This window comes from Oncorhynchus clarkii, chromosome 20, assembly GCF_045791955.1.
Source record: "Oncorhynchus clarkii lewisi isolate Uvic-CL-2024 chromosome 20, UVic_Ocla_1.0, whole genome shotgun sequence".
In the NCBI taxonomy this organism is placed as follows: Eukaryota; Metazoa; Chordata; class Actinopteri; order Salmoniformes; family Salmonidae; genus Oncorhynchus; species Oncorhynchus clarkii.
This window is the reverse complement of record NC_092166.1, coordinates 23026595-23051515: the sequence shown is the minus strand read 5'-3', so window position 1 is coordinate 23051515 and position 24921 is coordinate 23026595. Positions and strand designations below refer to the sequence as shown.

Below are 24921 nucleotides of genomic sequence, written 5' to 3'. Positions count from 1 at the left end.
CAGATTGACCATACTGTACATTGTGCACCTGTACAAGAGGAAGGCCAAGGGGACAACAGCCAGGACATAGCTCACTCAGTACTGAAAGCAAGGTGTCCTCGGTGGAACATTGGCTGGAACAACCACCACTAAACGGAAGAACACAGGGTCTGACATGCCATAGTTAACTGCGGGTGGTGTCACACTGTGGGGGTTAACTAGTTATTCTGGAACACTCAGGCATTTGTCAGTTATTGGGATCACATCGATTACAGTAAGACGACTCGTCTCAAAGAAGGTTATTTCCCAAGCTTTTTGAGATGTGATAACCTTAATTGAAAATACGAGTCAACCCATCCCCCACACATTGAATCAATGAATGTGTGGATTAACCAGTCAGGACATATTGGTTATGTGCCCTATATGTTTATCAGGATAATTAGTACAGTATGTCTTGTCAACGAGTACAGTGACATTCAATGGACAGACAAAGAGCAGGATACGTTTACTCAGAACAGAAAGGAGATAACATTTTAGAGCACCTGCGTGAAATGGCTTTACTCCAATGTATGAATGAGTACTTATAACTTATTTGATTGTCCTTCACATTTTGTAGCGGTTACATCAGTCTGTTTTTTACCCTATGTATCCACACTTCAAAAGACCAAGGTTAGCCTACAAGTACATACTTATCGACAAGCTCCCAGTCATTTATTGGGTGAACCACCAACGTTTCAGCATCACTGTGCCTTCTTCAGGGGTAATGTCATGAATGCTTGAACCAGGTTATGTAGACAATAGTGAGGGGTGTGTCATAGTCATTAGGGTGATGTGAATGAAAACAACATAACTGATAAAAGATAACATTTACAGAATGTTGAATATATTAGGCTGTTATCATATTGCAACATAATTAGATATTGTACATAGTAATAGCATCAACTTACATTATTATTTACATACCGATGATTTCATTTAATATACATATTACATATTTCATTGTTTCCATTTCATCTTTGTTACATGTTATCTTTTGGTTCAACCTTAATGCATGATAATTGTTGATGATGCTTATTATGCATTACCCTTCAATCAAAAGATCACATGTTACAAAGATGAAATGAAAACAATGTAGCAGTATGATAACAATAGCCTAATATATTCAACAAGCTGTAAACTATTGTCTTGCTATGGTGATGAGAATGAAAAAAAATGTAACAATGACACACCCCTCATTATTGTCACTGGGTGCACTAATTGCACTGTTTGTCTACATAACCTGGTTCAAGCATTCATGACATTACCCTGAAGAAGCCACAGTGATGCTGAAACGTTGGTGGTTTACCCAATAAATGACTGGGAGCTTGTCTATAAGTATGTACTTGTAGGCTAACCTTGGTCTTTTTTTTATTTAACTAGGCAAGTCAGTTAAGAACAAATTCTTATTTACAATGACGGCCTGCCTCAGCCAAACCCTAACCATGCGGGGCCAATTGTGCGCCGCCCTATTGGACTACCGATCACGGCTGGTTGTGATACAGTCTGGAAACAAACCAGGGTCTGTTGTGATGCCTCTAGCACTGAGATGTAGAGCCTTAGACCGGTGCGCCACTCAGAAGCCCATGTTGGTGGTTTACCCAATAAATTACTGGGAGCTTGTAAAAGAGAGTCGCACACTATAATTTATTTCTATAGCATACAGTTTCCTCGCCGTTAGTCAGCACCTCGACCAGCGGTTTTGGGGTGTGCGCCAGCTCATGCTTTTTATCAGTATACTTATACAACCATGAAGGCACTGAAATACAGCCTCCCAAGGCTACAGTTAAATTACTGTATATTGTAACAAAACAAATAAAACCGTTTTTTAGAAAACCTTGCCAATGCTATGGTGTATCTTATGGGCAACAATTCACAGGGTTGTTTTCCTTTCAGAAACAAAAACACTCTGTCGATGAATTCTCAACAAATGACTTGCTGTTCTTTAATGAATGAATGAATGAACAAATGAATGAATGAATGAATGGTGAGAAAATGAGAGAAAGAAAAACATGCTAACAGATAGCTCAACCTGCCAGAACAAATGAATACAGAGAAGTGTTCCGCCCCAGAGAATGTCATAGAGATTGCACCAAACACATTGTGGCCACAAACCACCTGCCTGGACAAGTAAGTTCAGCTGTCAACACACCAAAACCACAATAATGCTTAAAAGCCTCTCAGTATTCAGCCAGTGGAAGAAGAAAAAAAATTGTCTGAACATGAATACACTGAATTTAGCCCAACCAAATATCAGAATTCAGCAAATGGATTATACTCCGGTCTCTCTTCATTCTCATTCTGTCCAGGTTAAGGCATTACCATAGAACCAATTTGTTCAGCTTCCATTCTCATTATATGGGAACAATTAGTGCTGGGAATTGCCAGGGACCTCATGATATGATATGATATGATCAACGATTCGGTGACAATACAATATGTATTGCGATTCTCAGAATTTGAGATATTGTATTGTAATACAATACTGTGAGTTTATATGCGATTCCATGGTCCAAACATATCACTCACCATATGTCTGCTGTAGAGGGACAAGAGAGGGCCATGAGAAAATTCATTTTGATCAGTCACGGAAATAAAAGTGCTGAAAACAAACTGGCTCCCTATTTTTTGTTGTTGAATGTTACCCCCTTTTCGTGGTATCCAATTGTTAGTAGTTATTATCTTGTCTCATCGCTAAAACTCCTGTACGGGCTCGGGAGAGACAAAGGTCGAATGCCATGCGTCCTCCGAAACACAACCCAACCAAGCCGCACTGCTTCTTAACACAGTGTGCATCCAACCCAGAAGCCAGCTGCACCAATGTGTTGGAGATAACACTGTGCACCTGGCGACCTGGTTAGCGTGCACTGTGCCCGGCCCGCCACAGGAGTCGCTAGTGCGCAATGAGACAAGGATATCCCTACCAGCCAAACCCTCCCTAACCCGGACGCCGCTAGGCCAATTGTGTGTCTCCCCACGAACCTCCTGGTCACGACCGGCTGCAACAGAGCCTCGGCGCGAACCCAGAGTCTCTGGTGGCACAGCTAGACCACTGCGCGACCCGGGAGTCCTGGCTCCCTTTTAAAAATAAGTTGGAGAACAAGCTATGAAGGAAAATACGTTTTGGTGCAGGTACTAGCGCAAAAATAATATTGCGATATTGTCAAAACGATATGATACGATATATCATAAAAAATATTATTACGACATGTAAATGTGCTTATTCCCCCCCCCCCATCACTAGGAATAATGTAGTGCCACTGTGACAAGGGATAAAAGACTGTTAGGGCCATGTTGTTGTGCTGTTTGCTTTCCAATTGACCTTGGGATTCCCCAGTCATTTTCCCTCAGCTCTCAGGACCAGCCAGAGTGGGTGATGTGATGTCTTTGACTTTGCTCTTGACCCAGGGACTCTCAAAGGGACAGCCAATACTGTAGTCCCTTTGCCTCTCTGAGGCACAGCCAATACTGTAGTCCCTTTGCCTCTCTGAGGCACAGCCAATACTGTAGTCCCGTTGCCTCTCTGAGGCACAGCCAAACTACTGTATTACAAGTCTCTTCTCCTCTGGATCCTCTGAAGAGTAGACAATGCCTAATCTGCTTATTTAGCCAAGGCAAATCAGATTTCAGGCATGTTGTTCGATATACAGTAAGAACAATACCAATGATTGATGCAAAGCTGACATTTGCTAATAAGTATTCTAGTGCAATCTGATAAAATAACATAATATTACAAACAAACTGTCAGGCATTTGCCCATTGTTCCTTACAGCATCTTCTGCAGATTTTTATTTAAAGATCAATATAGCTCAGTATGTTGGCTATAATGCTTTGCCAGATGGCTAGCTTCATTGGAGGGGGTGGGTGGTGAATGAACTACATATTATTAGAGAAGACTGACAGTGAAAATGTAAATATCAATCAAATCCAAAAGAACAGCTGGCAATTCCTTGAATTGATCAAAAGTTAAAAGTTGTATAATCCCTGCTCACTTTAAAATGTATACACGTATCAGCCTTTCAGTAGGTGGAATGGACGGTACACTGTGTGAAAACAAACAAAAAACCTTTCCTACTTAAAAGGCAAACGGGAAAGTTGCTGTCCTCCTTACTGTCTACCAGTGGTGTAAAGTACTACTAAAGTCATTTTTGAGGTATCTGTAATTTATTTGACTATTTATATTTTTGACTTTCATTTTTACTTCACTACATTCTTAAAGAAAATAATATACTTTTTACTCCATACATTTTACCTGACACCCAAAAGTACTCATTACATTTTCAATGCTTACCACGACAGAAAAATGGTCTAATTCACGCACTTATCAAGACAACACATGGTCATCCCTTCTGCCTCTGATCTGGTGGGAGACTGACTAAACACAAAAACATATTTTGTAAATGATGTCTGAGTGTTAGAGTGTGCCCCTGGCAATCCATACATTTTCAAAACAATAAAATGGTGCGGCCTGCTTTGCTTAATAGAAGGAATTTGAAATTATTTATACTTCTTTAACTTTTGACACTTAAGTATATTTTAGCAATTACATTTAGTTTTGATGCTTAAGTATATTTAGAACCAAATACTTTTACTCAAGTAGTATTTTACTGTGTGACTTAGACTTTTACTTGAGTAACTTTCTATTAAGGTATCTATATTTTTACTCAAGTATGACCATTGGATACTTTTTCCACCACTGCTGTCTATATAACAGGAGTATAATGGAGGAAACACCGGTAGCTTACTGTAATTATGTTAGTCAGACCAGGGATGGGTAATCAATGCCATTAAATGCAGGTCTTATTGTGAAATGTTCCTCTGGGTCCTTTATTTACACCAGTCAATATTACCTGCCAGACTTTTGTTGTCTATTGGAAGATACAGGTAAACTGTTCATGCTGTTTTAGTATCATATCCTCTCAGGCCTTTTATTCAACCTCCTAATCCATGTCAGATTGACTATGCTAACAATCTAGCTTTTTACAGCTGTATAAGGGTCGATTATACATAAGAAAGGCTTCATGTTTCATTTGCATGCTCACTACGTCCAAATATTGCTTTTTGTAATGGTTATGATTAGCTATGTCTGAAAAGGAAGCATTTTTGTAAATGTGTGTGTGTGTGTGTGTGTGTGTGTGTGTGTGTGTGTGTGTGTGTGTGTGTGTGTGTGTGTGTGTGTGTGTGTGTGTGTGTGTGTGTGTGTGTGTGTGTGTGCATGTGTGCTTTTCTGCATGTCAGTGATGATCACTGGTCAGGAGCTGAACACCTCACTCCCTGATCACAGACAGATGATTGTAGTGTAGAGGCAGCTCTGATTCTGCTCTGATTATGGGCTGAGTGACCGGGTCTCCTGCTGATGGGGCCCCAATAAGCTGCTGGAGAGAGGCAGGAACAGCTGGCATTGCCATGGCTATGGCCCAGTATGCACTGAAGCTGGCATGGCCACAATCCAGCCAGGCTACTTCACATCTATGCCTCAAACCAAATCAGAACCACTCACTCAAGTAGCTAAGCAGTGCAACATGGACATCGATAAAACATACTTTTAAGATGATACAATGACAAAACTAGACCCATCATAGTGGTAATACCAGTGCTTGGTTACATTCATGGCACATGGGGTTGATGGGTGTCAATAGCACTTGAGCATATGTGAAGGGAACATGGCTAGGACTATCATCTTGAGTATTGACAGATGGCATATAATACAGTCTCACTGCCAGATTCACTCTGCCTTCCCAACACACATTGACTGTTGAAGCAAAGAAAATAACTTATGTCTATATTTATTCCTTGTTCTCTTTAGGTGTGCATATCCCTGTAACACACACTTATCCAGAGCATCTTAAAGTAGTAAGTGCATCAATGTTTCATACTGGCCCCACATGTGAATCAAACCCACAATCCTTTCATTGCAAGAGCAATGCACTACCAACTGAGCCACATGGGACCCAGGATCAAGATGTACTGCATACAGACACACACTACAGACACATTAACATTTAGCAATTTCTAATCTATTGTTATTACACAGTCTTAGGGATTCAATTCCTATAGTCTCTGCTAAGTTAGGTAAATCAGCTTTTAGTTTTTTTACACCGTATTTGTGGAACAATCTTCAAAATGTTCTTCAATTTGATGTTTTGGTGCCTCTAGGGCAATATAGAAAGCTGATTGAGGACCGTATTAGTGACGAATGTGTTTGTTTGTATTTCTGCTTGCATTTCGTATTTGTATTTAGATGTGTGTATTTCTGTATTATCTGTAATTCAGGGCTCATCTGTAAAATAAACATTGATCTCAGTATGTCTACCTGATAAAATAAAGGTGAAATAAAACGTTTTAATATTACATTGACTGGAATCCTTTGAAAAGCATCCTCACAGAATATGTACACTTTATGTACAAAACTATGTGGACACTCCTTCAAATTAGTGGATTTGGCCATTTCAGCCACACCCATTGCTGACAGGTGTATACAATCGCAAACACAACCATGCAAACTCCATAGACAAACATTGGCAGTAGAATGGCCTTACTGAAGCATGCACTGACATTGAAGACAATTCTGTGCTTCCAACGTTTTGGCAACAGTTTGGGGAAGGCCCTTTCCTGTTACAGCCCCACAAAGCGAGGTCCATACAGAAATAGTTTTTTGAGATCGGTGTGGAAGAACTTGACTGGCCTGCACAGAGCCCTGACTTCAACCCTATCGAACACCTTTGGGGTGAATTGGAATGCCAACTGCAAGTCAGGCTTAATCGCCCAACATCAGCGCCCAACCTCACTAATCCTCTCGTGGCTGAATGGAAGCAAGTCCCCGCAGCAACGTTACAACATCTAGTGGAAAGCCTAGATGATGTTATAGCAGCAAAGGTGGGACCAACTCCATATTAATGCCCATGATTTTGGAATAACATGTTCGACGAGCAGGTGTCCATATACTTTTGGTAATGTTGTGTATTTGTCAAGGGTGGATGTTTTGTCAAAGTTATTCAAGGCTTTTTTATTTCTCTTATGTCTTCAAAGCAAAGAACAAAATGTCTGAGAGCCTTTATACAATGAGCGGGAGGGGGATTAAGAATGCTAGAATACAGAACAGTTGGCAGGTATCTCTTTTTAAGACCGAGGAACACTATTGCTGTCTTTTTCCCTCAACTATGTAATTTATTGAACACATATAGTACTGCAGCCTTCTCTAAAACTAGACCCAATTCGAGCTTATTGCCTCTGTAATCAGCTGTGTCATTAAACATCATCATGAGGCACTTTGGCCCTTTTCACAGTTTAACAGCCTGATTACAACAATCAACATCTAATAAAACATATACTGTAGAACAAAGCTATTTTCACTTGGCAGAAGCAATTCACACATGCAGCGTTATATTGCAGTGAATGTTAAGTAGAAGGCAGGCGTCTCACCGGTTTTGGGATCTACAGAGAAGTAAGGCTGTCCCTGTAGTATGCTATACACAATCTTGGCACTGTTCCCATAGGTGGGGTCGTCTGCGTCTGTGGCTGTGAGCTGAAACACTGATGTGCCTGCATGGAAGGAAAGGTTATATCAGTAGTGTATTTCCAAACAAAACCCATTTAACTACAACCACACGAACTCACAGACAGTACAAGTACAACGTGCCATGATCACTGTAAAAACTACAATGGCATACTGTAGCACAACTCACTATATTGTCATGGTTTTCTTATAGTAAAACTACATGAAAATCTAAAAATACCACAGAGTGTTTCTGTATCGCATAAAGTGAGGCCGAAATCTGTTATCTCCCAATTAATCCAAACCCATTTATCAGGACTGTCAAAATCCATTTACAGAGTTGTGCATTAATGCCTGACTGCCTCTGGATACAGTAGGGATCTGTAGCAATACTGATGACCCAGCTAATGATGTGACTGCTCTCACAGTCAGGGTACAAAGCCAGCTCCCTACAGCCAGGTGCAACCAGCATTTCAAAAATATGTTGTCAGTATTCTGCCTTACCAACATCGGCCATCTCGGGAACAGCAGCAGCAAATGGGCCATCTGGAAACTTGGGTGCATTGTCGTTGACATCCTGGACCTTGATAATGAATTCGGACTCAGGCTCTAGAGATCTATTGGTGTAACGATCGATGGCCTGGGCATGTAAGACATAATGGCCCTTCTTCTCCCGGTCCAGGCTCTTGCTGGCATGGATGTCCCCTGTGACCTCATTGATGACAAATATAGTGCCAGCGCCCTCTCCCGTCAGCAAGTATCTGACGGAGCCGTCTCCTTTGTCTGAGTTGGAGTGCAGCTGGGAAGGAAATTACAGAAATTTTACACACAGATATAACAATACTCATTTTAACATAGAAAACTATACCCATGGATTTCACCACCATGGTTGACCATGTGTTGGAACCGGTTCAGGGAACAGAACCAAATACCCGGAAAATAAGGACATTTTTCAATGAACAGAAACGGAACATGGAAGGAAAATGATCCATACTGTTCCGGAACAGAACCATTATGTTAAAAGCATGGGAACCGGTTAATAGCGTTATTTTACATTATATAAAAACAATTCTAGTCCCACAACAAAACAGAACAAAGCTCTAATGCGAAGCCCTCACTCTGTCACTCAAAAATGTATTCCAGTGTCTGCCTGCTGCAAGCAGAAAATCTTTGCCTGTGTGTTAGGCTACCTGCCCCTCCCCCTCCGAAGCATAGGCTACCGTACCTATCTTAGAAGCTTGGTTCAGAAGATAGAGATTATTTATTAGCTACAGAAGAATGGATTAACTTTTTCAATGCTAGTTAAGGATGCTATAGGCATAGTTATCGCAATTCGTTGGATGTATTAACGACAAAAAGGTAAGACGTGTCCCCTGTGACCTCATTAATTCTGGTTCCGCTCTGCACACACAAGCATGTTAGCTAGCTAGCTCAAAGGACATTCAAATTTCCTCCATAGAAGCCACTACTCCTAGGTATAATTCTGTGGACCTAATTCAGATAATGCATGTCATAACAAGATGCCCAGTGCTCAACCCTCTCTTGCGCTCTCCCCACCCGCAAAATTGCAGTCGCATCTTGCGCCATAGTCCATCATGCACGTAATCAACTAGATTAGCTGCTCTGACTGCACTGATTGGTGAAGTAACTTAATAAGCTAAAGGTAAAAAACTTGATTTTACAGGTTAAAAAGGAACAGATAGGAACGATATAACAAATACTTTTGGGGGGTTCGTTCTGGCTCAGCACTTTATTCTGCTGGTCGGAACAGTGTAAAGGGAAAAAATGTATAGTGGTTCTGTTCCGAATGAAATGATTGGAAAATAATGTTGGTTGCAACCCCTGGGGTTGAGGTCAATTCTAGTTCAGTCACTTTAGGAGAGGAACAAAAATTGCCCCTTATTTTCCATGAGCATTTCTAATGGTAGTAACTTAACCATAACTTAAAAATAAGTTTACCAGAGGGGTACTGTACCTGCTTTATAAATCTACAGAATGTTAGGGTGGGTTGCACCAACATGGTTTAAATTAATCTAGGATTAGAGCAAATCTAGGATTTGTAAATCTAGGTTTATAATTAATCAGAGATGTGTTGCACCTCTTAATTTTGAATCTGGATCTGTTAAACTATGATTAGTGACATGTTACACCAATATCTATCTAAGGTCTTCAAAAGCCAAGTCAACAAACAGGTCACTGACCATCTCGAATCCCACCGTACCTTCTCCGCTATGCAATCTGGTTTCCGAGCCGGTCACGGGTGCACCTCAGCCACGCTCAAGGTACTAAATGTTATCATAACCGCCATCGATAAAAGACAGTACTGTGCAGCCGTCTTCATCGACCTGGCCAAGGCTTTCGACTCTGTCAAACACCATATTCTTATCGGCAGACTCAGTAGCCTCGGTTTTTCTAATGACTGCCATGCCTGGTTCACCAACTACTTTGCAGACAGAGTTCAGTGTGTCAAATCGGAGGGCATGTTGTCCGGTCCTCTGGCAATCTCTATGGGGGTGCCACAGGGTTCAATTCTTGGGCCGACTTTTCTCTGTATATATCAATGATGTTGCTCTTGCTTCGGGCGATTCCCTGATCCACCTCTACGCAGACGACACCGTTCTGTATACTTCCGGCCCTTCCTTGGACACTGTGCTATCTAACCTCCAAACGAGCTTCAATGCCATACAACACTCCTTCCGTGGCCTCCAACTGCTCTTAAACGCTAGTAAAACCAAATGCATGCTTTTCAACCGTTCGCTGCCTGCACCCGCACGCCCGACTAGCATCACCCCCCTGGATGGTTCCGACCTAGAATATGTGGACATCTATAAGTACCTAGGTGTCTGGCTAGACTGTAAACTCTCCTTCCAGACTCATATCAAACATCTCCAATCTAAAATCAAATCTAGAGTCGGCTTTCTATTCCGCAACAAAGCCTCCTTCACTCACGCCGCCAAACTGACTATCCTACCGATCCTCGACTTCGGCGATGTCATCTGCAAAATAGCTTCCAATACTCTACTCAGCAAACTGGATGCAGTTTATCACAGTGCCATCCGTTTTGTTACTAAAGCACCTTATACCACCCACCACTGCGACCTGTATGCTCTAGTCGGCTGGCACTCGCTACATATTCGTCGCCAGACCCACTGGCTCCAGGTCATCTACAAGTTCATGCTAGGTAAAGCTCCGCCTTATCTCAGTTCACTGGTCACGATGGAAACACCCACTCGTAGCACGCGCTCCAGCAGGTGTATCTCACTGATCATCCCTAAAGCCAACACCTCATTTGGCCGCTTTTCAATCCAATTCTCTGCTCCCTGTGACTGGAACGAATTACAAAAATCGCTGAAGTTGGAGACTTTTATCTCCCTCATCAACTTCAAACATCTGCTATCTGAGCAGCTAACCGATCGCTGCAGCTGTACATAGTCTATCGGTAAATAGCCCACCCAATTTTACCTACCTCATCCCCATACTGTTTATTTATTTACTTTTCTGCTCTTTTGCACACCAGTATCTCTACCTGTACATGACCATCTGATCATTTATCACTCCAGTGTTAATCTGCAAAATTTTAATTATTCGCCTACCTCCTCATGCCTTTTGCACACAATGTATATAGACTTTCTTTTTTTTCTACTGTGTTATTGACTTGTTAATTGTTTACTCCATGTGTAACTCTGTGTTGTCTGTTCACACTGTTATGCTTTACTTGGCCAGGTCGCAGTTGTAAATGAGAACTTGTTCTCAACTAGCCTACCTGGTTAAATAAAGGTGAAAAAAAATATATATATATATATATATATATATATATATATATATATATGAAGTATTTTGTGAGTTGAAACGAAGTAGCTAGCCTACTTGACAAATGAGGCCACAAATGTTGCTGTTCCTTGATAAAATAATAACAATGTGATGTTTGAACTACTGCATCTCCATCTTGAAAGGTTCTCATGTGATAGCTGATTTGAAATTTGCCAGTGCTAAACAGAAAATAAATGTGTTAGTTAACGTTAGCTACTGTAGCTAGCTAGTTTATAAACCAAGCTAGCTAGCATTCAATATTATTAATTATTGTTATTACTTAATGTTATTTTGCCATTTTATTATTTGTTCGCTAACCACATGACCATGGCATGTCAAATAAGTTCATATTTCTCCGCTTATGAAAAAAACTATTGTCGGAGCTGATGGAGGAATTCAGTAATGAACTGGAGGATAAAAATACCGGATTAAAGAGAAGATGATTCCCCAGCAGTTTGCCCCTCTCCATAACCCCTATGATGATGACGGACAACTTGACCCATCAATATTTAGTAAGCTATACTCGGCTTTGTTTCAGGATGGTAAGTGTGTGGTTGAAGATATCCCTCTAGTGGTGTGGGGGCTGTGCTTTGGCAAAGTGAGTGGGGTTACATCCTGCCGGTTCGGCCCTGTCCGGGGGTATCGTTGTACGACCCCTCCTATCTCAGCCTCCAGTATTTATGCTGCAGTAGTTTATGTGTAGGGGGCTAGGGTATATCGGGAGTATTTCTCCTGTCTTATCCAGTGTCCTGTGTGAATTTAAGTTCTCTCTCTCTCTCTCTCTCTCTCTCTCTCTCTCTCTCTCTCTTTCTCGCTCTCTCGCTCTCTCTCCCCCCTGAGGTGCTGACCTGCACCCTCGACAACCACTGTGATTATTACTATTTGACCCTGCTGGTCATCTATGAACATTTGAACATCTTGGCCATGTTCTGTTATGATCTCCACCCGGCACAGCCAGAAGAGGACTGGCCAACCCTCATAGCCTGGTTCCTCTCTAGGTTTCTTCCTAGGTTCTGGCCTTTCTAGGGAGTTTTTCCTAGCCACCGTGCTTCTACACCTGCATTGTTTGTGGTTTTAGGCTGGGTTTATGTACAGCACTTTGTGACATCAGCTGATGTAAGAAGGGCTTTATTAATACATTTGATTGATACTACACTACAATGTTACCATTATCAGGCTCGTTACAGCATGTTGCATAACATCATCATTCGTACCAAGGCTGGACATATCATAAGCCCCAATTCAATCGTTGTACAAAATGGGCATGTAAATAGCCTACTAATAATGAGTTAATTATCATAAACTCAACAGGATTCAACCTGTCTCTAATTATTATCAGAGGAACTCTGTTGTTTTGGTCTCTCCACAGAAGATATGCTGCCATTTGATCAGTTAAACCACCTCAAGTGGCAGTTTAGAATTAATCTCCAATGTAAATGTATATATATATTTTTTACATTCTTTGAGCAACAGGCAAGTGAAAACTACATTTAGATTAGAGGAACGATTTAATTGAACTAGGATTCATTTAAAACTTTGTTCAACATTTGGTGCAACACGATTAATAGATAAACCTTGATTTAACCCAGTTTAAGAGTTAATCCATGTTGGTGCAACCCACCCTTAGTGTACAAGTAGCCTGCATACCCGACTGTTTTTGCATTCACTTAAATCAAAAGCAGACTGGCAGAATTATTTTTTTTAAATCTCACATAGCTGCAGAAATCTATCACTATGCCATTTTAGTGTTCAGAGGTTAAAAAATAATCTGTTTGTTGTGTAGACATTACTAATTCATACAAATCCTGAATGGGAAAGTCTCTGCTGTACAGCTGATACAGCTCTCCTGCCTCTAGGTCACCAGGCAGCTCGTTAGGGCGCACACCTGTCACCAGCATTAGGAGCATAATGACATTCACCTGGACTCCATCACTTCGTTGATTACCTGCCCTTAATGTGTCACTCCCTTTGGTTTCTTCCCCAGTTGTCATTGTTTCTGCTTTCGTTCCATGTCGGTGTGCTGTTTGTGTTACATTTATTTATTAAATGTATTCAGTGCCTGAAATTGCTTCCCAATTTGCAGTGTACATCGTTACAGAATGACGTCTCAACAAAGGGAAGCATCGGGGAGTGTATTTTATTTTTTTGTCAGGGGTGATGTCGAGTCCGGGTGTTGGAGCCGGACCTACCTGGGAGGCTTCAGCCGGTTTGGAGTGGGTTCGATAGGCTCCCATGCTGAAGCTGGGTGAACAGGTTCCCGTGCCTCAGCCGAGGCAAACAGGGAGGTCTCAGCCGGCTCATCAGGTTCTCTCCTCAGCTGGTTCATCAGGTTTCTGCGCCTTAGCAGAGGTGACCAGTCCGCTCCTGATCCCCGGGATCGTCATCTTGGTCGGTGTCCTCCACCCAGAGCCGGGTTTCAGGGAGGGGGTACTGTCATGTGTGCTCCCTCTCCGGCCTCTAGGTCACCAGGCTGCTCGTTCCGGCGCACACCTGTCACCAGCGCTAGGCAGATCATGACATTCACCTGGACTCCATCACCTCCTTGATTACCTGCCCTTTATGTGTCACTCCTTTTGGTTTCTTCCCCAGTCGTTGTTGTTTCTGTTTCTGTTCCATGTCAGTGTGCTGTTTGTGTTACGTGTTTGTTTATTTATTAAATGTATTCACTCCCTGAACTTGCCTCCCGACTCGCAGCGTACATTGTTATCTAAAAACAAATCATGCATCATTGTTGTTGTGACATATCACATGCAGCCTATGTTGATGCAAAGAAAATCCACACTCTTTTAACTAGGCTAAATCATTGGGGTATCATATGATACTGATCTATATAAAAATGCTGTGTCAACTCTGATGTAAAACGTTGAGAACAAGAAGAACAGTGTTTCTAACTGCCTTGACATTTTGATACTGATGTATCCCCCTTCGTAGCCTAGCAGAACAAAGCCAATGCAATGTGTGAACACACAAACGGGTTAATCCAGCTCTATCCAGATTAGTTGTGCTACACCGAGTTGCATCATTGCAAATTAAATCTGTTGTTCCTTGTTGACGTGTCGTCTGAATATTTCGGGGTTGTGCCTGCGTGCCTGGCACATGGCTTTTTACAAAGTCTTAAACAAGTCAAGTGGCGTGGAAGGTCGTTTGAGAGAGGTGTAAAACACCCCCCCCCCCCATTAGCTTTAAAATGGATCTGATAGAATCTCATAAATATAGCAACCAGAGTATGACTTCTCCATTCATATCAATACACCACTTCTTAAGAACATGGGCTGAATTGCAATAATCGCTTGTTATTCACTTGCCCTCATGCATTAAAAAAAAATGCTGGTCTATGGAAACTCCCTCTAGCACATGCCTTCATCAATACAATGCTTTTACATTTTGGGGGAGTAGTGAACAAGTGCACACATCAGGAGGAAGGAGAGATTATTGGGATGCACCCAAGCCTCCATGTTTCCAGACAGCTGTGGTGCTGATGCTGAGGGTGGTTCTGTAAGGATGAAAGTGAATGATGGATAACAAACCATTAAAGAAAAGCTGTGAATCCCTTGACAGCACCAACGCTGTTGGAGCTGGCTTGCATCATCTGTATAACAACACAACTGGCCAGCCAAGTCAGTTATCCTATTATGAATTCAAGTGTTTGCTCTTTGGCAGAATGCTATTTTCTCTACAGACACTGAGGGGAAATGTCCTGAATGAAGAATAAAGCCAGCAACTGTTGGCAGTTACAATCATAAAGCTGTATTTTATACATTCCTCAGTGTATGGTTTTTATTGCCTCCACCTTCAACCCTTCAGACGCACACACACACACATACACACACACACACACACACACACACACACACACACACACACACACACACACAGTCTTATACAACGAACCTTGTGGGGACACACAATTCAGTCTATTTTAGCTAACCCATAACCCTAAAGCTAACTCTAACCCGTACCCTTACTGTAAACCGGAAATCTAACCTTAACCCTAACCCAAGCTCCTAACCCTAACCCTAAAACTAACCCTCTGGTCCCCACAAGTATAGTTAAACACACACACACACACACACGCTGCTCTTAATTCTTGGCAGTGAGTGTAATCCATTAGCAGAGAGCAATTAGCAAAGACAGTGTTCACCTCCACACCGCCTCCCATGCCTGAAGAGGGTACAATCAGCAACCCTGTTTGCTACAGAATCATATGGAGGGTGTCCAAGACTCATAAAGCACCACATTTACAACATGTGCGTTAAGTAGTGGACTTTATTGTCCTCTTAGGACACTCCAAAACACAGTGTAATAGGCTACGACACAAGAATAAATGTTATTGCGTAGGACGCAGTAGGTGTAATATACAGTACATAAGAATCCAAGTCCGATATCATTCAGTGGAAGTTGGTGGAACTACTGTGATGATAACCTTGGCTTTCTCAGGAAGGTTGGGCTAGCGCAAGCATTTACACTGGCCCAGAATACTGCTCTCACTCACAGAACACGCTGCCTGCAGTGAGAGAGTAGCATTCATTTATCTTTCGCTATGGTGCCTTTATTCACTAGCAGGGTAATGGGAGTACAGCTCATGACTGATGCTTACCCTAGGCCCTGCATTATCAAAGAGATGAAAGGATAAAAAGAGCCATGGGGGAAAAACCCCAAACAGATAAATAGATAAATAAATATATGGAACTATCCACTTTGGTAATATATCACCAGGGGCCTGGTTGCAGAATGGATGCAGAGCATGATCTGATTTCACGATATGCAAGCAGCCTGTGTGTCTGCTGTCCACTTTTTCCATATGGTGAGTTTTTTGTCACTCTTTGTGTAAGAATGAGTTATTGTGCTTGGTACGCCTTTACTTCATAGAATTTCACATAAGGGAAAATGCTAAACTCAGCAAAAACAGAAACGTCCCTTTTTCAGAACCCTGTCTTCCAAAGACAATTAGTAAAAATACAAATAACCTCATAGATCTTCATTGTAAAGGGTTTTAACACTGTTTCCTTGCTTGTTCAATGAACCATAAACAATTAATGAACATGCACCTGTGGAACGGTCATTAATACACTAACACCTTACAGACTGTAGGCAATTAAGGTCACATGTATGAAAACTTAGGACACTAAAGAGGCCTTTCTACTGACTCTGAAAAACACCAAAATCAAGATGCCCAGGGTCCCTGCTCATCTGCGTGAATGTGCCTTAGGCATGCTGCAAGGGGGCATGGGGACTGCAGATGTGGCCAGGGCAAAAAATTGTAATATCCGTACTGTTAGACGCCTAAGACAGCGCTACAGGGAGACAGGACGGACAGCTGATTGTCCTTGCTGTGGCAGACCACGTGTAACAACACCTGCACAGGATAGGTACATCCGAAAATCACACCTGCTGGACAGGTACAGGATGGCAACAACAACTGAATGAGATACACCAGAAATGCACAATACCTCCATCAGTGCTCAGACTGTCCCCAATAGGCTGAGAGAGGCTGGACTGAGGGCTTGTAGGCCTGTTGTAAGGCAGGTTCTCACCAGACATCACCAGCAACAATGTCGCCTATGGGCATAACCCCACCGTCGCTGGACCAGACAGGACTGGCAAAAAGTGCTCTTCACAGACGAGTCGCGGTTTTGTCTCACCAGGGGTGATGGTTGGATTCGCGTTTATCGTCGAAGGAATGAGCGTCACACCGAGGTCTGTACTCTGGAGCGGGATCGATTTGGAGGTGGAGGGTCTGTCATGGTCTGGGGCAGTGTGTCACAGCATCATCGGACTGAGCTTGTTGTCATTTCAGGCAATCTGAATGCTGTGCGTTACAGGGAAGACATCCTCCTCCCTCATGTGGTAACCTTCCTGCAGGCTCATCCTGACATGACCCTCTAGCATGACAATGCCACCAGCCATACTGCTCATTCTGTTTGTGATTTCCTGCAAGACAGGAATGTCAGTGTTCTGCCATGGCCAGCAAAAAGCCCGGATCTCAATCCCATTGAGCACATCTGGGACCTGTTGGATTGGAGGGTGAGGTCTAGGGCCATTCCCCAACTGGCAAATCCGGTGCAGTCCACGAGGAGGAGATGCACTGCAGTGCTTAATGCAGCTGGTGGCCACACCAGTTACTGACAGTTGCTTTTGATTTTGACCCCCCCCCGCCTTTGTTCAGGGACACATTATTCAATTTCTGTTAATCACATGTCTGTGGAACTTGTTCAGTTCATGGCTCAGTTGTTGAATCTTGTTATGTTCATACAAATAGTAAAAAAATAAATAAAAAAGGTTTGCTGAAAATAAACGCAGTTGACAGTGAGAGGATGTTTCTTGTTTTGCTGAGTTCATATCTACAGGGAGGATAAATAGGCTCAGTTGCTATACTGCAACATTTCACTGTAAAATCCCTCCACTACTACATCCAGTTATAGACTTTCACAGGCATACTGTAGATACTTCCAGTTTTAGAAGCAGTTTTTGGAATAAGAAGTGTGTATGCACAGGGAGGCAATAGCCTAGTTTGCAAACAAAGACTGCATAGCCTACACATTTATTTTGTAGGATTTCATTGAATTACACAATGATGCCATTTAGAATGCTCTTAAATAATGACACAAAACTGTCTTCCCATACACTGGCAGCTATCCACTCACTAAATTCCCATGGAGCCAAGTTCACTGGTATAGGCTTGTACAGAGGCTGATAAACTGACTACGCTCCAAGAACCCGCCGACTGATTAAATCAGGAATCTACCCCCTCTGCTAACCACAAATTACATGAGGCACGCTGATGGAAAGGTCAATTTTTATGCTGCAGCAAGAGCTCACTGACAATAATTGTTTTATACCCAGTCTTGGTATTAGTGAGCCGGGGTGAAAGATTTTATGTAATATTTGTCTCTGAGGTCTGGTAAGGGATATTTAATCATATTATCTAACTCTACACTCTTAGAAAAAGGTGCAATCTAGAACCAATAAGGGATCTTCAGCTGTCCCCATGGGAGAACCCTTTGAAGAACACTTTTGGGTTCCAGGTAGAACCCTTTTAAGGGTTTTACCTGGAACCAAAAAGTGTTTGCCTATGGGGACAGCCGAAGAACAATTTATTATTAAGATTGTAGTGAGAGGTGATGGCACTGCTGCCTGAGAGACTTGGTAGTATTAACGGTGTGCAACTATATCAACCATCTCTGGCCTCCGCTGCACCAACACCACCTCTACACGTCAATCCCATTGATTGATAAGAGGTTGGGATGTATGTGGACTGGGGCTGTAACCTTGTTATCTAAATCAGAGGAAAGTGTAGTTTCAACTCAGTGTGCAGTACATGTCTAGCCTATACAGAGAACAGCTAGGTATATATAGTCTCTGTGATGTAGGAGAAGGTTGTATAGCTAATTAGTCACAGCAGAGCAGAGTTGAGAAAATTCAGATACATGTGGCCATTTTTCATCCTTTCATCACGCTGACACATCTGAAGCCGTGAAAAGTATAACAGTTTTCCAGGTCAGGCCCAAATCGGTGCGCCTGACACCTACTACCATACCCTGTTCATTATTTTCCAAGATGGCATAGCACTTCAGATGTCTTTGTCTTTGTCTTGTCGTGTCCCATGTATATATCTTTTTTTTCTTTGTATATATTTCGGATATATTTTTTATATTTTGAACCTCAATTTCAACATACTCTCCTGCAATCCGCTATTTTCAATACTTTAGAACCCCCAACAGAACTACTTGCTAGAAGTGCTAGCGGTCATCAGCTAACCATGGCCCGGTCAACTCCTGCCAGTCTGCACAGCGTGATTCAACCCAGAGCATACTGGACTGCTTTTTCTCCACATCTCCGGATTCCTACTGCAAGCTCTGAACCTTTTCACCTGGACCATCACAGCTAGCTAGCTGCTTTCCGAGTGGCTACCCCTGGCTAACGTCTCTGTCCCGAAGCAAGCAGCAGTTAACCTGGAACTAGCCTCGTGCTAGGCCCATCTCCCGGCTAGCTGAAGAGGTCCATCAGCCACTCCTTGGGCTACAATACCTATATTGCCAAATTGGCCTGGATCCCTTTGACTGCCCACACGGAGCCCCGCCGATCCATCACGACTTGTTTAATTAAACAGGCTCCTCCGTCGCGACGTCCCCTGAAGGCCCATCCGCTAGCCTGCTAGCCGTGGTCCGCTAGCTGTCTAGAGCATATCGGACTGTTACCTGAAGAGGTCCATCAGTAAATTTCTTGGGCTACAATACCTATTTTGCCAATTGGCCTGGACCCTTTTACTGCCTACACGCGGCCCTGCCGATCCATCACGACTGGTCTGCTGACGTAATCGTCCAAGGGTGCTACAACAGACTCTTCCGTCGCGACATTCCCCTGCTAGCCTCGGCCCGCTAGCTGTCTGAATCGCCGTGTCTCCAGCTCACCTAGCTTCCCACTGGTCCCTATGATCACTCGGCTATGCATGCCTCTCCCTAATGTCAATATGCCTTGTCTATTGCTGTTTTGGTTTGTGATTATTGTCTTATTTCACTGTAGAGCCTCCAGCCCTGATTAATATGCCTTAGCTAGCCCTTTTGTTCCACCTCCCAGACATGTGGTGACCTCACCTAGATTAAATTATCTCTAGAGACTAAACCTCTCTCATCATCACTCAATGCCTAGGTTTTCACATCCTACCATACCATTGTCTGTACAATATGCCTTGAATCTATTCCTTCATGCCCAGAAACCTGCTCCTTTTACTCTCTGTTCCGAATGCACTAGACGACCAGTTCTTATAGCCTTTAGTCGTACTCTTATCCTCCTCCTCCTCTGTTCCTTTGGGGATGTAGAGGCTAATCCAGACCTTGCAGTGCCTAGCTCCACTCCCATTCTCCAGGCTCTCTCATGTGTTGACTTCTGTAACTGTAAAAGCCTTGGTTTCATGCATGTTAACATCAGAAGCCTCCTCCCTAAGTTCTTTAGCACACCCTGCCAACCCGAATGTTCTAGCCATGTCTGAATCCTGGCTTAGGGAGGACACCAAAAATCCTGAGATTTCCACCCAACTACAACATTTTTCATCAAGATAGAACTGCCAAAGGGGGCGGAGTTGAAATCTACTGCAGAAATAGCCTGCAGAGTTCTGTCATACTATCCACGTCTGTGCCCAAACAATTCAAGCTTCTAATTCAAAAAATCCACCTTTCCAAAAATAGGTCTCTCGCCGTTTCCACTTGTTATAGATCACCTTCTGCCCCCAGCTGTGCCCTGGATACCATATGTGAATTGATTGCCCCCCATCGATCTTCAGAGCTCGTACTTTTAGGTGACCTAAACTGGGACATGCTTAACACCCCGGCCGTCCTACAATCTAAGCTTGATGCCCTCAATCTCACACAAAATATCAATGAACCTACCAGGTACAACCCCAAATCCGTAAACACGGGCATCCTCATAGATATCATCCTGACCAACCGGCCCTCTAAATACACCTCTGCTGTCTTCAACCAGGATCTCAGAGATCTCTGCCTCATTACCTGCGTCCGTAATGGGTCTGCGGTCAAATGACCACCCCTCATCACTGTCAAACGCTACCTAAAACACTTCAGCGAGCAGGCCTTTCTAATCGACCTGGCCCGGATATCCTGGAAGGATATTGACCTCATTTAATCACTAGGGGATGTCTGGTTATTCTTTAAAATTGCTTTCCTCATCATCTTAAATAAGCATGCTCCATCCAAAAAGTGTAGAACCAGGAACAGATATAGCCCTTGGTTCACTTCAGACCTGACTGCCCTTTACCAGCACAAAAACATCCTGTGGCGTTCTGCATTAGCATCGAATAGCACCCGCGATATGCAACTTTTCAGGGAAGATTGGAACCAATATACACAGGCAGTTAGGAAACCAAAGGCTAGTTTTTCAAACGAAAATTTGCATTGTGTAGCACAAACTCCAAAAAGTTCTGGGACACTGTAAAGTCCATAGAGAATAAGAGCACCTCCTCCCAGCTGCTCACTGCACTGAGGCTAGGAAACACTGTCACCACCGATAAATCCACGATAATTGAGAATTTCAAGAAGCATTTTTCTACGGCTGGCCATGCTTTCCACCTGGCTACCCCTACCCCGGTCAACAGCCATGCACCCCCCACAGCAACTTGCCCATGCCTCCCCCATTTCTCCTTCACCCAAATCCAGATAGCTGATGTTCTGAAAGAGTTGCAAAATCTGGACCCCTACAAATCAGCTGGGCTAGAGAATCTGGCACCTCTCTTTCTAAAATTATCCGCCGCAATTGTTGCAACCCCTATTACTAGCATGTTCAACCTCTCTTTCGTATCGGCGGAGATCCCAAAGATTGGAAAGCTGCCGCGGTCATCCCCCTCTTTAAAGAGGGAGACACCTTAGACCCAAACTGTTATAGACGTATATCCATCCTGCCCTGCCTTTCTAAAATCTTCAAAAAATCTTCAAAAGCGATATCATAACAGCCATCGATAAAAGACAATACTGTGTAGCCGTATTCATCGACCTGGCCAAGGCTTTCGACTCTGTCAATCAACACATTCTTCTTGGCAGACTCAACAGCCTTGGTTTCTCAAATGACTGCCATGCATGGTTCACCAACTACTTCTCAGACAGAGTTCAGTGTGTCAAACCGAAGGTCTTGTTGTCCGGACCTCTGGCCGGCTCTATGGGGGTGCCACAGGGCTCAATTCTCTGGCCGACTCTTTTCGCATCAATGATGTCGCTCTTGCTGCTGGTGATTCTCTGATCCACCTTTACCCAGGCGACACCATTCTGTATACTTCGTGCCCTTTTTCGGACACTGTGTTAACTAACTAACTTCAATGCCATACAACTCTCCTTCCGTGGCCTCCAACTGCTCTTAAATGCAAGTAAAACTAAATGCATGCACTTCAACCGATCGCTGCCTGCACCTGCCCGCCTGTCCAGCATCACTACTCTGGACGGTTCTGACTTATGTGGACAACTACAAATACCTAGGTGTCTGGTTAGACTGTAAACTCTCCTTCTATACTCACATTAAGCATCTCCAATAAAAAATTAAATCTAGAATTGGCTTCCTATTTCGCAACAAAGCATCCTTCACTCATGCTGCCAAACATACCCTCATAAACTGACTATCCTAACGATCCTTGACTTCGGCGATGTCATTTACAAAATATCTTCCAACACTCTACTCAGCAAATTGGATGCAGTCTATCACAGTCCCATTCGTTTTGTCTCCAAAGCCCCACCACTGCGACCTGTATGCTCTCGTTGGCTGGCCCTCGCTTCATATTCATCACCAAACCCACTGGCTCCAGGTCATCTATAAGTCTTTGCTAGGTAAATCCCTGCCTTATCTCAGCTCACTGGTCACGATAGCAGCATCCACCCGTAGCACGCGCTCCAGCAGGTATATTTCACTGGTCAGCCCCAAAGCCAATTCCTCCTTTGGCTGCCTTTCCTTCCAGTTCTCTGCTGCCAATGACTGGCACGAATTGCAAAAATCATTGAAGCTGGAGACTCATATCTCCCTCACTAACTTTAAGCATTAGCTGTCAGAGCAGCTCACAGATCATTACACCTGGACATTGCCCATCTGTAAATTGCCCATACAACTACCTCATCCCCATATTGTTTTTGTTTTTGGTCCTTCGCACCTACTTGCACATTCATCTTTTGCACATCTATCACTCCAGTGTTTAATTGCTAAATTGTAATTACTTCGCCACTACAGCCTATTTATTGCCTTACCTCCCTAATCTTAGCTCATTTGCACACACTGTATATAGATTTTTTCTATTGTGTTATTGACTGTACGTTTGTTTATACCATGTGTAACTGTGTTGTTGTTTTTGTCGCACTGCTTTGCTTTATCTTGTCCAGGTCGCAGTTGTAAATGAGAACTTGTTCTTAACTGGCCTACCTGGTTAAATAAAGGTGAAATAAAAAATAAAAAAATGCACTTCAATCTTTTGTCTTGCATATTTACCCTCTGAATGGCACACATAAAAAATCCATGTGTCAATTGTCTCAAGGCTTAAAAATCCTTCGGTAACCTGTCTCTTTCTCTTCATCTACACTGATTGAAGTGGATTTAACAAGTGGCCTCAATAAGGGATAATAGCTTTAACCTGGATTCACCTGGTCAGTCTATGTCATGGAAAGGACAGGTGTTCTTCATGTTTTGTATACTTAGCGTGCCGACAAGAATCAAGCTCACAAATGTAGGCTTATGTGCTGTTGAAAATGGCTACTTGATACTCTATTACCTGCTGTTTTCCTCATGGCCAAATCAATACCAAGAGAGGTGCCATCTTAGTGGAAGAAGAACACACAATTCAACTATCACAGCATCTTTGAGGAGAGTGAATCACGCACTCAACCAAGCCCCCCCCCCCTCCCTCAGGGGATGTGTGTGTGTGTGTGTGTGAGCCATCTCTTACCAGCCTTTCACTTCCCACATCTCTCACAAGCCCCATTTTAACCCTCACCTTTGGTACATACTGTAGTGTCAATGTCATACAATGTCAGTTTCACAGTGGATTACAACTTGTGCATTTCAAGAAGCATCTGCTACACAATATCAAAAGATCTGGCTCCTGTGGTAAGCTGTATCATAAAGCAGTTAGGTAACACTGCTTTCAGCTCATAATGTTGCCATGTTTAGATATTCAATAAGAATGAATTATCCTGACCATGACCATACAAACAATTGATCAAATGTATCCCCCAAAAATGTATTCTTCATTCAAATTCGTACAGAAAATGATTAATTTAGATACCTTCTTCAGGTTGTATCGTTGTGTAATAGGTTAACCAATTTGGGTTATTTATCATATAAAGTAGAAATATATACATTTTTTTGCTGAAAATAAGCTGAAAATCTTTTCCAAAAGAAAGAAAAGTGCTCTAAACCTTTGTAAACGTACGGCTCTAATAACCTGGTACAAAATTGCTCTCAAATGACTGTTACTGTGCACTCCCAGGCGCAGTGACAATCATCAACATTGTATCATGCAAAAACACCTACAGACTGCAATATGTAGGCCTACTGTTTTCTTCTCAGCATGCAAATACCTCACATCAAAAGAACGCCATTAAAAGTGAACATGAATAGCGTACCTTTCCAACATGCTGTGCTTCCGGTCCAATATGTTCCTCTAAAACGAAGAACTGGTTCCATATCCAGCCCCTCTTGGGCCGGTGGTGCACGTCTCTCTCTCCGTCTGGGTGTTTGGTTTGGTTACTTTGTGCTCTGACATTGGGCCTGAGCTGGGACGTCCCATAGCTCTTCTGGATAAAGCACAGGCAGATCAGCAAAGGGCAGAGGCAGGCTGTGGTAGCAGGAATTCTCATGGTAGAGAACGTATGCTTCTCTAAGTCCTCCACTGTACCGTAGGCACACAGTGTACCCAGAGGCCACAAAGACGTCTCAATAGTAAGACAGTACTAGGTGTAGATAAGACCAGTCCAGAGGTTTCTCTTAAATTCCATGGTTTGTTTCAGTCTGTCCATTAGGGAGTAGAACCAAGGTCCGTTTCCATGTCGGATGGAGGCGGAGGGGAGAGGCCGGTTGTTAATTTGCTAAGAGGATCCTCAGAAGATTTCACCAGTGGT

At 42.9% G+C, this 24921-nt stretch overlaps 1 protein-coding gene across 1 annotated transcript in view; it reads right to left on the bottom strand.

Moving 5' to 3' along the window:
- LOC139377336 (cadherin-18-like) overlaps positions 1-24660 on the bottom strand; it is a 43149-nt gene extending 18489 nt beyond the window's left edge. The window contains exons 1-3 of the mRNA XM_071120359.1: positions 24427-24660; positions 8015-8309; positions 7438-7557 (exon numbers count right to left, since the gene is read on the bottom strand). Of these exons, the coding sequence (XP_070976460.1) occupies positions 7438-7557; positions 8015-8309; positions 24427-24660 (649 nt within the window). The remainder of the gene's footprint in view (positions 1-7437; positions 7558-8014; positions 8310-24426) is intronic.
- Between the last annotated feature and the right edge of the window lie 261 nt (positions 24661-24921).